General features: G+C 43.6%; 1 protein-coding gene across 1 annotated transcript; it reads right to left on the bottom strand.

Moving 5' to 3' along the window:
* Positions 1 to 366: 366 nt before the first annotated feature.
* On the bottom strand, positions 367 to 4,970 carry dact2 (dishevelled-binding antagonist of beta-catenin 2). The gene is made up of 4 exons (XM_076285133.1): positions 4,560 to 4,970; positions 3,059 to 3,191; positions 2,526 to 2,801; positions 367 to 2,382 (listed from the first exon to the last, which is right to left on the bottom strand). The coding sequence occupies exons 1-4, from the start codon at positions 4,815 to 4,817 to the stop codon at positions 497 to 499; spliced, it is 2,553 nt and encodes an 850-aa protein (XP_076141248.1). The 5' UTR covers positions 4,818 to 4,970; the 3' UTR covers positions 367 to 496.
* Positions 4,971 to 13,675: the final 8,705 nt, after the last annotated feature.

Here is a 13,675-nt window from a genome sequence, read left to right on the forward strand (position 1 = left end):
ATTTTGAAACCTCATCAGTTGCTCATCTTTACAAAGGTGATGTTCAAGTAGATAAACTGGTCATAAATCCTGTTAAAGTCTCACTTTGGTCACTGTAAAACACATTAAATGTGCATTTTACTCTCATTTTACGCTGACATTGAGATATCATAGTCCTGTTGACATTTGAAACAGATATTTATCTACAACGACCTATAAACAAACACTTGAAAATATATGTTAAATAATGTTTTATTTTGAAATTGATTCTGATGCTAATTAATGTATCGCAAAGCAGTGTTCATGTAATGCAAAGCAGTATTTACAAAGACATGATTTTACAAAGCACAGTAAGAGACTTTGACAGTAATACTTACTGAGCCCCCCCCCCCCCAAGAGGATTCAATTATAATAGTCTTACATTTTGTTAAAGAATTTTTTTTTTTACATTTGCATTTTCTTCAGACATTGACGAAACGTAAAAGCTTGTACTATCACACAAATCTCAGTACGGTTGCTACACAAGAGTCATAACCTTAAGGGAAGCAGGCTGGAACCTTCGAATTTTCTTCTTTAGGGCACGGGACGCTTTGATGCGGCAGGCCGAAGGCTCAGCCTGGGGTAGGGGAAGCCCCGCGGCTGTAGGCCCAAGTGCTGCCTCTGCCCACACCAGGCCCCCTTCCTCCCCTTCGCCCTCCTCTTCCTCTAGCTCATCCTCATACAGGGAGAGGCTACTGTCCGAGTCGGAGTTCGACTGGCTCCCCTGGCTGGACTCGCTGTCTCCGAAGCGGTTTGTGGTGTAGTCGCTGATCTCGCCCTCGCTGCTCTCGGCGATGGTGGAGTGGAACAGAGACGCGCACTCGGCCGAGTACTCCGACAGCTCCGACTCGCATCTCGGAGGGCAGCGACCACCGCCGGGGCCTCTGCTGGGGGCCGGAGGGTATCTAGCGTCCATCTGATTAAAGTAGGAGGAGACGGAGATGGAGGGTCTGAGGGAGGAACGGTGCGCAGCAGCAGCAGCAACTCCACCCCAATGTCCAGACTGCGGCCTCATCCCTGAGCTCCGGCCAGGGCCCTGGATGAGAACCTCTCTGGGTCTGTGGTTGTGGGAGGTGGACTGGGACAAGCGGACCTCTGAGACGGACAGGTACTTCTGAGGACACGGCCTCCGTTTTCCACCTCCTTGTTCATGGTTGAGGTGCTCCAAGCTGGGCTGGTAGGGTCGGCAGGCTTTGCCACATTTAGTGGCCTGGTTGGTTAAAGCCAGAGACGAACAACTCGAGCAACAAAGACACGGGTGTCTAGGGATGCTGAACTCGGAGGTAGAGCACATTGCAAGCCCCTTTTCTGCGGTGGATGACTTGGAGTTCCTCTCCACACGTAGTTTGGAGGAGGCCTCCCTCTCACGCTCCCTAGAGGAATGCTTTTGTAGGTGCTTAGACCCTCTTGGCTTGTCACAACTCCGTTTTCGCAATCGCACTGCCTTTGTCTTTTTGTCTGCCTGTTGGATCTTGACATGCTGAGTTCCAGCTGGGACAAACTGAGCGTGGACAAACTCAGAGGGAACACCACGGTTGTCTTCAAAGGCTGTGGCAACCTTGGGTCTCCTCTCTGGTGGCTTAGAACTTGAGCGTTTCCTTGTCTCTTGGGCGTTACGTTCACATGAGTTCCCATTGGGGCCATCTCTAGTTAGAGATCCAACAACTTCTACCTTTGAAACCGTCTTGCTTGATTTTAATTCCCTTGAGATGGTTGTGTGGTTAGAGTGGCAGTTCTGAGTTGGTTCTTTTTTGTTGCTATTTAAGCCTGCACTAGAGGTTATACAATTCCCTTGACCGTGATGATAATGCATCTTTGAGTTGTCATTTCCACCAAGGTAGTTATTTGACAGCATGGTGCTCTCTTGAAAGAAAATTGGAGTCTGCATCTTGCCAAGTTGGCCATTCTCCATATCCTGGGCAGCAGCAGCTAGAGAGTGTGGGGTGCTGGTGGACAATGACTCCATGGCGGGTGCATTCTCATTCAGAATGTTGAGTTTACTCGTGCTACGTTGAAGGATCTTGTTGATGTAGCCAACTGGTCTGGCTTGTGCTGTCTCAGGCTTTGCTCTGATGACCTCAGGGTCAGTTGAGCTGGAAGCCATCGTGCCTTCCTGTGGTTCGTGGTTTTCTGATGGCAGAGATGCAGGCGGATTGGCGCTGAGATAGAAAATAGGGCTTTGGAGGGCCACAGCGTGTAGCGGACTCGGGTAGCGGTAGACTTCTGTGCCGCCACGGGAAACCAAGCTGCTCTGGTATTTGACGTCCGCGTTCATGTTGCGCAGATTGCTGGACAGAGGTGATGTCCTGACGTCAGCAGATTTGAAGTATCCCATTCCTGGAGTCATCATCCTCTCAAGGTCACCTGAGCAAGACAAAAAATGTTTGTTTTATTTCAAAAAACAACACATTTACTGAATGTCTTTACACAATGTCAACAATTGAACGTCTTTCCCAAACTGTTAACATGTTAAGTGAGGCCATTAGAGATTAAAGGCTGCTAATTACCTGTGGACACAGGTCTTTGTCTGCCACGCTCCGAGCCGGGCATGCCCGTACGAAGCCGACTGCTGCCCAGGCGGATGCCTGTGCCTCTTGGAGGGTCTGTATGGGCCGTGGGCTCGTCAGCTGACCGACGACGGGATGCATCATCATTCACGGCAGGGTTAGGAGTGTAGAAGACCTGGAGGTTGGATTGGGAGGACGACGACAGACAAGCACTGTACACAGATGTGCAGGAGTTGGAAAGTGACCCTGAACCTCCATCACTGAGCTCAAAAAACCCTGTTAAAAGAGAAAGGGAGTGTTCAAAGGGATTTTTTTCTCCTTGACATGTGAACTTGTGCTTACTCAAGGCCTTTTAGACCATGTCTATTGCCCGCAACACTAGCCTTTATAATGATTTGTATTACTTAACTAAAAAATATACTTTTTTAAGTACTCAAATTTAATTAGAGGACAGAAATCTTCGCAAGGCGTTCCAAAGGAGAACGACAGGTGAACGTAACTGACCATGCTAAAGAGAAAGTGAACTAGCAAACCTGAGCTGGGGCGACTGTCGCTCTCAAGGTGCTCAGTGGAGGCTTTGCAAACGTCCAGTTTCAGCTCGCTTATCTGCTGGTCCAGCTGCTGAAGGTGAGTCTTCAGACCCACATCCTGCCTCCGTAGCCGTGTCTGCAACACAACACACAAAGGGAGAACACGTACAATGAGCTTTCTATGCAAACACAAGATGGTAAACACATACTCCGCTACACAAGACACATACTACATTGCATCACCCACCACACAATACCACACATACTGTAACACAACACAAACAAGCAACCAAATACATTTTCATATAGAAAACATGTTATTTGGTTTAAATAATGAATAACAACTATGGCCTTCAATGTACCACTACACTGAGGACCTTGTAGTAATGAAGTGGTTGTTTAATTACACCTTTTTAACTTGAAGTGTAAAGTTTCTGCAGATAAGGAGATAGTCATGCTCTCAGTTACCAGCATAATGGTTGATATGATGTCTGTTAGTTATACGATGGCCTGGGAACAATAAGGGCAGTAGTTGATCATTAACCTAAACTAAGCTAAGGACTAGTTGGGGGTGTGATTTGTGGATAACCGACATCTCCCCCACAGCGCAAGTCAAGTAAGAATTGAAACACAGAGAATATGCACCACTTTGGGCACCAGTAGCAGAACTGATGCATTGACCAGATTTCTGTGAAAAGGGAGACTTTGCAACACACGTTAATGTTGTAGGCTAAGTTCAAGTTCTGTTATAAAACAAGACACAAAGTTGTGACATGGGATAACAGTAGTCTTAACATGTCTTAACGTGCAGCCAAAAGTTATCGACAGCTCCACTGACTTGCCTATACAAATCTGTAAACTTGACTACACTGTGATTTAACCATTCTTGTTTTCAAGGCAGCCCTATAGGCCTATCCTGACATAAAGGTGATAATCCACCTCTTGTAGAATGTGTCTGCTGCTGCATTCAGAGGGCCAGGCTACTGTGGGGTCAAACTTGTGTCGTTGCTCTGGTCACTTCACTGTTTCCATTCTCATTCCACTGAGTTAATGTTCACTTCACGGTGCACTCCCCCTTCGAACACCCAGCTGCTTGAAATAAGACCGGTTTTGTGACCCTTCCTTACCCCCTGCTGCGCTGATAACAAACAAGTTGCACCACATAGCCTACCACTAAAACGCTACATGGCTGCAGACCAAACAAACAATAATAAATGACCACAGACAAAACATGTCCAGTAACTATCTGTAAATACGTCTAGAAATGGCAACATAAAAATCACACATTCTAATGATTTGATCATCCTGAACGTATCGCTTGCACCACACGCTCCACAAGTGTTCTTAATGGGCTACTGTGCATATAGGCTTATTACAAAATAGACTAAATAATAATAGCCTAGTAGGCTAAAAGAAACACATACAGTACATATGTAGTCTAAGCCTGGGTTACAATATATGATGTTGAAACATATTTGTATGAAAACATATTTGTCAATCTCACCAGTTGTTGTTTAAGCGCTGTCAACGTCGCTTCTAATCGCTGTTCTTCGGCATAAACTGGGTTCGACTGACAAAGATCCGTCGTCTCCTCCCGATCTATGCGGAGCGCCCAGTGGACCATGTCGGCTTGTTTCTCCTTGAGAAAATGCAACTCTTGCAGCCCAGCTAGAGCCGCATGTAGCCGCTCTCCGACGCGTCCTCGGTCTATGCCTGCGGCTCCAGTTAACATTCCGGACCCCGGTACCTTTTTGCTCAGCATTTTAGAACACAATCAGGAGGACATATCCAAAAACAGACAGTTATCCGTATCAATTAGGGGTTAGATCTTCGGTCTTCAGTCTTCTGGTCACCAAAGTCGTTCAGCTGTTGCTGAGACGGGATAGACAATACACTGCAGCTGCTGACCAGTGAGCTGTTGGTCGTGTGATGATGGGACGAGCTTGTGAAGTGCCAACATACCTGCATGGGACGACACACTTCGGAATCCCGCCCCCTATCCTTGCTTGGCTTGCCCTGTCAGTGGCCGGCTGCAAAGGTTTAACTAGCCTACTAAACACCCTGTTGTTATTGAAATAGGTTTTAAGTAGCCTACACTTGCGCACTGGCAAATATTTGAGTCGTTAGTTGGCTTACAAACAAAAAAAACATGCAGATGTTCAACAGGCCTGCTGGCCCTACTCCTTAACTGATTTTCACCTATATAGGCGTGTTAATAGACGAAATTGCAGCTAGATTTCAGCTTCTTCCATTCAGTTCTTTCATTCGCGCAGAAGTTCTCCAACAGTTTGATATGTAGAGTAGCTAGGCTGGGCTTAATGCATTTAATTGCCCACTGCTAGGTCACACATCTAGTATGAAATCCTTTCTGGCTAATGTATAGCGCGGGAATGATGCCAAAAACCTCCCGTCCTACCAACCGGTGGATCGATCCATCAAACGTCATGTCAAACGCCTACCAGCACGTTCATTGCTTTATGCAACAACAAATGTGTAGCTACCTCTCCGGAGGTTTTGTTTTTGGTGCATTTTGTCTGTTTGTCTAAAATCTAAGACAGTAGAAAATTACGTTTAAAGTCTTTAAACATAATTTTCTACTGTCTTAGATTTTAGTTTCACATTGCAAGTAACGCTTAACATGACCAATAGGGGTACAAATTGTGGTTAACTAGTGTCGATAGCATATTGCGAGTAGTTGTGAACCATAGGAACTTTAATCGTAGCCTATAGCCAAATTGAAATAAATGCGAATTTATGATAAGCCTGTCAGTTCGACTGGCGACCCACAGTGTGATAAGCAGGTTCCCCCGAGCAGTCTGCATTGCTACACTGAGGGCTTCTCTGTCTGCTGATGTTTTGCTCAAAGGTCCAGGCGGTCCACATATCCTTCATGCCATTTCAGCTGAAAACACTTTTCATTTGTTAGCCTACTTAATAAACGTATCTTTATTAGTGTCAACATTACAGTATTTAGGCTATGTTAATCTCAAGCCACTCTAAGAAATGGCCGTAGGCATACTTTTACAGTACAGCACAGCAAAATCTATTCAGATTGCAGTCCGAGGGATATTGTCCATAAAACGTTGTTAAACTACATAATCACATATTTGGAGAGGATTTGAAGTGGGCTCATATGCTTCCATAACGTATTGATGTAAGAAAGAGAAAGTGTTAAGGCCAGCCTATGGCATTTCTCATATCTAGCAGATAATTGGTTATAGTCCTGTTTTGCAGATGGTTAGCCTATTACGCATAATAATTTAAGCAACAATAGCAATAGCTTGGCACTAATAACGACACAAATAGACTAATGAATGTTCATTTAATGAAGTTTCAACATTGTACAGTTTTCCTACATGTATTCATGTTCCAACACAAGCCTACATGTATCCATCATGTTCCAACAGAATAAGTAGCAATTCTGGGCACATGTTGGATACGTGTAGGTTCATGTAGGTATATGTAGGATGCTTATAAAAAGGCAATTATTCTGATACATGTAAGTAAGGCGGGTGGTATGACGTTCGGTTGGTCGATCGGTTGGTTGATCAGATGGACGGTCGGAAGGTTTTAGGCACGATTCCCGTGCCATAGTAATGAGGAAAGACGCTATGACCTAAAATGGATCTGGTGCCTGTTGTGTAAGCAGCGACCTGTCGCGCTACTGATCTCTAGTGATGAGCAACCGAAATTACAGTTGAGCCGAGCCAAGCCGACCCCCTCAAACTGCACCTAATAGGTTTGCAACGATTGCGACACCTAACGGGATACGCTTACTAACACGCTTCGGGCATGTAAAAATAGGCTATTTTATCGTAATACCTTTAATACCAAGCAGCTCTTATAATATGATCAATACAGGCTATTATGCTAAATTATGCTAATTAGCTCAATTATACAAATTGCCCAACATATGCAAATTAGCATCCGGCAGTTTCTGCATGCTGGGAACCCATACTATATATTTCCATCATAAAACTTTGGTGTACTCAACATTTCCGGGTCCACAATTGGGCTCTATGGGCTGTCCACCGGACTATAAGTGTTATGCTAGCCTACGAAAACACGAAATGAATACATAAAAACGCGGATGTGTTACATCTGCAGGTCTTATATGTTATAGGCCTAACGTTACCATACTTTTCAGCGAGTCCAGTTCTGTAAACTGATGTTAGGGATTGGCATAATAAAACATATAATAGAGGATTCTTGTGGAAGGTAGGACCACTTTAAATTAGGCCTACATGCATTTACATTAATTTAACTAAAGCTTTAGTCCAAAACACTTACAAAATCAATTGAGGTACAGTGTGAACAACGGTGTAGTAAGTCTACTACCCTGCATAAGAAATAGAATGACAGTTCAGAGTCAAGTTAATTCAGGGACATAGTTAAAAGGGATAAACAAGATTGAGAAGAATGTCATGGCAAGTGAAAGTTCAGTGTTTTTGGTTGGTGTTAGAAGAGGAGAAGGTAGCCTAAATGCTGGGTCTTCAAGAGGTTTTTGAAGATAGAGAGGGGCACCTCAACTAGTGTGTTCCATAATCGGGGAACCTCAGATGAGAATAGATTGTTGTTAGCTAATGTATTTACTTAGATCTGTCTGTGCACTTAAAATAGGGAAGACCAACCAAGGCTATCTTGCCTTGCCTTTTGCAGCACAATTCTATTTATCCTGTAGCTTTATGGTTATGGCGGCGTGTTTCAGTACTCTGTAATTCACCTCACCAGTATTTCCTTTCTATCGAGTAGGCTACATGAGACATATTTTCAATAGGCTACTTGTTTTCACATATAGCCTATGGATGTGCATTGACAAATATGTTTACAGCGTTATATTTTTTCACACCAATGCATTTGTTAATAGTGTTTTATTTGTAGCCGCTGTGTATTTTGGAAAGTATCCCAGACTGTGAACTAATATGCCATTTATCAGTGTCGTGAGTCAGAGGAAGTGCCGTTTCCTCTTTCTTTGATGCTCATCTTAAAATGCAATGTTACTAAATCTGTTTGAGATTGTTGATGAGAAAAACAACAACAATAACAATAACAACAGAAATGCTCTAAGGGTGACAGCTGATAGCATCAGTGTGGAAATGTTTGAGCCCTTAGCGGGCTTGCTGAATCCATTGCGCGCTCTCTCTCTTTCTCTCTCTCTCTCCCTCTCTCTCTCTCGCTCTCTCTCAGTCTCTCTCTCTGTGTGTGTTCAACTGTCTGATATCTTCCCCTCATAAACGGAGCGTTTCTGATATGGCTGCTTTGAAGGTGGCAGCCGATGGAGGTATCCTGCCTTGATTGAGGATGTGATGTCAGATGCACAGCTATGAAAAAGATGTTCATGGAAAACGTAGGAAGACACAGTAATGTGGGTGGCTTTGTGAGACGCCTTTTGTGACATGACAGACAAGTTTTTATGAAAGATGGTTAGATACAGTGCACACCACGTAAATTACTTGTCAACACAAAGATGTTGCTCATGGTGAGGGAATGCGTTCAACTGAGTTACTACTAAATTCTGGGTAAGTAGAGTGATGCTGACCTTCTGACCTATCAAGGAAACAAACCCCAAAAGATTTGTTATGTTTATGTTATAAATATACAAATGTTTTTATGTTGTTGTTTTTTTTACAATAATTCTGATTCTTTTCAACATAGTGAAATCAGACACATTCGAGGTGGCCAGACAGAAGAGTCCAGAAGAACTCCTTATCAGGTGATGTGTTGGGGAAATGACAGTGAAATGAAGAGTTTACTGTCCATTCTTTTAGTGTATCCTTCTTGAGATTTTAGTTTCTTTGATGGACATTATGCATACAATGCTGTAGAAAATGAACCATACATAAATTTGAAGAAATGGCTTTACCTAGACATCCTCATACTGTTGACACCTCTTTCTACACTCACAAATGACACTAGTATGTCTGTTTTCCTATGCCTTACCTATGGAGTAGTCATTTTTAACTCCTAATGGCAAAATTATGCTTGGCTTTGACCCGGTGAGCAATACCTTTGCCAAAGTTTCCGCTTGCTGTCTCAATGTCTGTGTGGCTTTATCCTCGCTTCAGTCTGTCACAAGTGTATATCAGGATAAGAGGACTTAGGAAAAACGACCACGAAGAGACACAAAAAAATGGAAAAGGAAGTATAATCCAAAGTGCTCCTGTTTGGCATCCAAAATGGGGATTTGGAAGGAGGCGATCATAGATTTTATGACAGGAGGTGTTTGCCAAGAACAAAGTCTGGAGCCACTAAACAGCCGATAGGAGAGGAAACCTGGTGTGTCACAGGCACGCTCTCTCCTCTCCACTCTCAAGCTCTCGACCCGGGAGCAGGGTGCCAGATGAAACAATGGCCGCGTCTTACTCAGCTGGGAAAGCAATCAGTTTCACTCACAGGCAACCATCGAAACTCCCAGCTACACTGTGGGGAGCCATGGACGAGGTGATATGTAGTGTAGTGATGCACAGTGACTACTGTATTCAGGAATAACCTGTTTGCTCAGAGACAGGTCAGCAAAAGGTTTTACAGATGGATTGGACTCATTTACCTCTGAGAAGTGCAATTTCTTTGGGTAGTTTGAAATCAGTTTGAATGTGAGGTTTTGTTCACGATCATGCAGTTTTTCACCTCATAATAACTCAAAGTTATTATGAGTTATGTAATGTCTTTATTGAAAAGTATACTGTGCATTATTTTCCAGCACAGTAGACATTGAAAATAGACTTTGGAAATAGAAGAACATAAAGATCATGTTTGTACTGTTGTTTACTGTGTCTAATTAATTTATTAGCCTGGTGAACCAGCATCATCATCAAGATTCACCTTAGTTGGTAGCATTCCTAGAAGGGTCAACTCTACCCTACTAAAGTTTTTGCAAAGTGAGATGTCAGAACTATGTCCACTGACATGACGCTTGATGAACCCTCAGCTTAGACAGAAACACTAATGTTTTATATGCCTCGTCTCCAGATTCAGTGCAGCCTGCTATTAACCACCTCTTTCCATATGGAAATAATCTCAGGTGGACTGGATTCATTATGTTATGTGTGCGTGATACCTCTGACTGATTTGAATTTAATGGGAATGAGGCATATGGTGAAGTTGCCAGTACTAGAGGAGCAGATTTGGCAATAACAGCTCATTGTTTTGCCCCTTCTTGCCAGTAGAGGGCAGTGCAGTACTGTTATTGTTGATGACGATTGTGCATCTCATGCAATACACATGACATCACAGTTGACACTCTTTGAGGGAGACATAACTTACTGAAGGTATTATAGCATTTGAACTTTGGTACGTATTTTAGCATTTGAGCGATTCTCTCTGTGAAATTTAAAGGGGAATGAATGAAATTATAGTTACACATTGTAAAAGCCCTTTTATACTATACATATTGTTTCCATTTTGCTTCTCTGCATGTGGGGAATATGAGAATGGAAAGAATTAAAAAAAAATACTTTATATGTTAGTTTTATGCTGTATTTTAGATTCACAGCAGGCTGAGCAGTTATGAAAGCAGTTATGTTGTGAAAACCCAGCACAGCTAGATACTTGTTTTCAAGACACCAATAAGGGTTTATGGTCCTAAATCGGGCTGGTTGACGTAATCCATGTTTTCTGCATATATGTAATCTCTATACATGTGCGGCGAAGACCCCTGCTCTGTGGCGCGTTGAGTTGAACACTGAGGCTTTCATCATGCGAGCATCCAGCATTACGGAGCCCTCTTCTGCAGTGGAGATCTTCCTGGAGATGAGCGGTGAGCACACAACACAACATTGTCCTACCTGGATGTCCCTCTGCCCTCATCGCCTTCAAAGCGCTTCCTCAGGGTGACATCAGCCAGCTGCTCGGCCCTCTGGCATACTCCAGCCGTCCGGCAAGCGCATGTGCGCGCACACACACACACACACAGTGAAGCCTTAACATTCAGCTCTGTTCTGGTCCTTACAACCACTCTCACTGCTCTTAGATGTCAGGCATATACATGCACACACACACACACACACACACACACACACACACACAAAGGTAGTCTGCTCACCCATGGTTCTTTGAGGTAAACAACAAAAAGAGAAGCTTTTTGTGGTTTGATCTCTTCCTCTTAATGCCACTCTATCTACAGAATTTATCTGCTTGCCCCCCCCCCCCCCCCCCCACCCCCAAAAAAACATCCCCCCCCCCCCCCCCCACCCCCAAAAAAACATCCCCATTCATCCCCAGGTCAAGAAACACAGCAAAACAAAAACCATAGCGACGGAGATGCTTCATTGTCCACAACAAAAGGTTGTCGGATATTTTCTCCCTCAGATGCGTGGAGAGAGAAGAGCCGAGAGTGATAGCACGTACCTGTATTGGTAAACAATAGGAGGCACTGCCGCAAACAGGATGCGTGGGGTTAGGGAAGAGTGTCTGAGGGGTAAACATGCACTGCTGTCATATGAGGGACGCTAAAGCTTTCCATGCTCCCAATGAGTCTGTCTTCAGCTTGAAGTGCAGGAAGAAAACAACCCTTTCATATGTAGCCATTATGTTCTCAGCTCCCAAACAACAGATATCTGATAGTATGAGTCAGGCGTTTGGCAACATGAAAAAGGATAATTACGCTGTGCTTATGTGTGTGTGTGGGTATGTTTGTCAGAACAGTATGTGTGTGTGTGTTTGTCAGTACAGTGTGTGTGTGTGTGTGTGTGTGTGTGTTTGTCAGTACAGTGTGTGTGTGTGTGTGTGTGTGTGTGTGTGTGTGTGTGTGTGTGTGTGTGTGTTTGTCAGTACAGTGTGTGTGTGTGCACATGTATACTTTAAGCTGCCCTGTCTCGGCGTGGAAACAGGTATGTCTTCAAATGTGAGTGTGGGTGTGTTTGTGTTATGGTTGTGTGTGTGCGTGCATATGTGTGTGTGTGTTTGTGTGTGTGTGTGTGTGTGTGTGTGTGTGTGTGTGTGTGTGTGTGTGTGTGTGTGTGTTTGTGTGTGTGTGTGTGTGTGTGTGGGTGTGTTTGTGTTAGGGTTGCCTGTCTCGTGGGGATTCCCATGCTGGCTCTCCAATGGGACCTCTCACCACATAACATCCCTCAGCCACAAAGGCACTGATATGGAATTCCAGAGATCAAAGGTGTAGCTCAGACTACATGGCTAAAACAGGCCCACAGTCCTTAAGCTCACTATGTGTGTGTGTGTCTGTGTGTGTGTGTCTTTGTGTGTGTGTGTGTGTGTGTGTGTGTGTGTGTGTGTGTGTGTGTGTGTGCATGTGCGCACGTGTGTTTATATCTTTCAGTCAAACAATAAAACACACCAATGACAAAATGGTAATTGTCAACAATGCCTAACCACACTTGTAAGAAATGTAAAACATGTTCTTCAATATAAAGAGGACTTGTCAGTGCTTTTGAAATAAAAGCAAACGCTCTAAACAAGACAAAGAATTTAACAACAGATCACCTTCAACAGATTTAATGCAATTATGGTATGTCTACAACTGCTTGAGTGTTGTTTTGGCACCATGGTGCTTCACACCTTGAGACTTGTGAGACTTGAGGCATCTGCATGTGCCCTGAGAATGTGACAGTGCTTTTCTCCCATCTGCCTCGCATTATTTGCAAGTCATCCAATAAAGTCAGGTATCTTGTAAAAGTCGTCCCTGGTCTCTGAGGTTAAGGCATTCACTATGACAGAACAACCCCTCTGCAGTTAATGTCAGAACAAATGACTGGAGACAGACCTTTCCAGAGCGTTCAGTGAAATGCCTTCTCCGAATCTTGGCGCATGCAGAGGATGTCAACACATAGCAGCTTGTAGATGTTGTGGTTCATGCAAAATCATGCATGAGAGAGAGGGCATGTTCAGGCACGTTATTTTTGTTATAAGCCTGTACAGTTGATATATTTCTTCATTTGTCACAAGTTCAATTGAGTTTTTAGTGGATTTTGCAGTGAATTTGTTTATTTTAGTTGAGAGCCCTCAGGCACTCAGGTTACTCAGGCCATGAAAAAATGTAGCACCCACCAGGCTCCTATGTGAAGAAATAGACATGTATTTATTCCTGCAAAGACCTACTGCTTCGTGCCTACTTGGCCTGTTGCTCCACTTGAATGCATTTGCTTTGTCAGTTTGCACAGCACAGAGTGGAATTATAGCCGGCTGGCAGAAGATATCTCTATCCTAATAACAACCCTGGGATGAAATATTTGGAAATATTTCCGATGCACCTTGAAGAGGATCTCTCATGAAGTAAACTGAGCTGAGCACGATCACCATAAATAAACCCCACGCCGTGACGTCCATCATTTAATTTACGAGTTTATACTAAAACCCACATTCAGCTCCATTTTAGTTTTATAAAATACATTACTCACTGAGATGTATTAGAACATTCCTCTTGGATGCACATACAGTATGTAAGATGGAGAAAAGAGGAATTGAGCTCAGGCCTTGCTCTGAAAGACACCATTTAACTGGGCGAGTTTTATACATAAATATAAAAATGTCAAAGCTTATGAATACAGCCCCACCAGTGACTTATCACAGCCAGTCTCTGGTGGCTAGTGGCAGATTTGTGGACGTGTTGGATGGAACACTCCTGCCTTACCTGTGGTTTTTTAAGACTCTGTAAAATTGAAATTTCAC

This window comes from Alosa pseudoharengus, unplaced genomic scaffold, assembly GCF_046254945.1.
Source record: "Alosa pseudoharengus isolate Yale_2024_CS ecotype anadromous, Long Island Sound unplaced genomic scaffold, YU_APseudo_1.1 YU_APseudo_1.1_scf_15, whole genome shotgun sequence".
NCBI lineage: Eukaryota > Metazoa > Chordata > Actinopteri > Clupeiformes > Clupeidae > Alosa > Alosa pseudoharengus.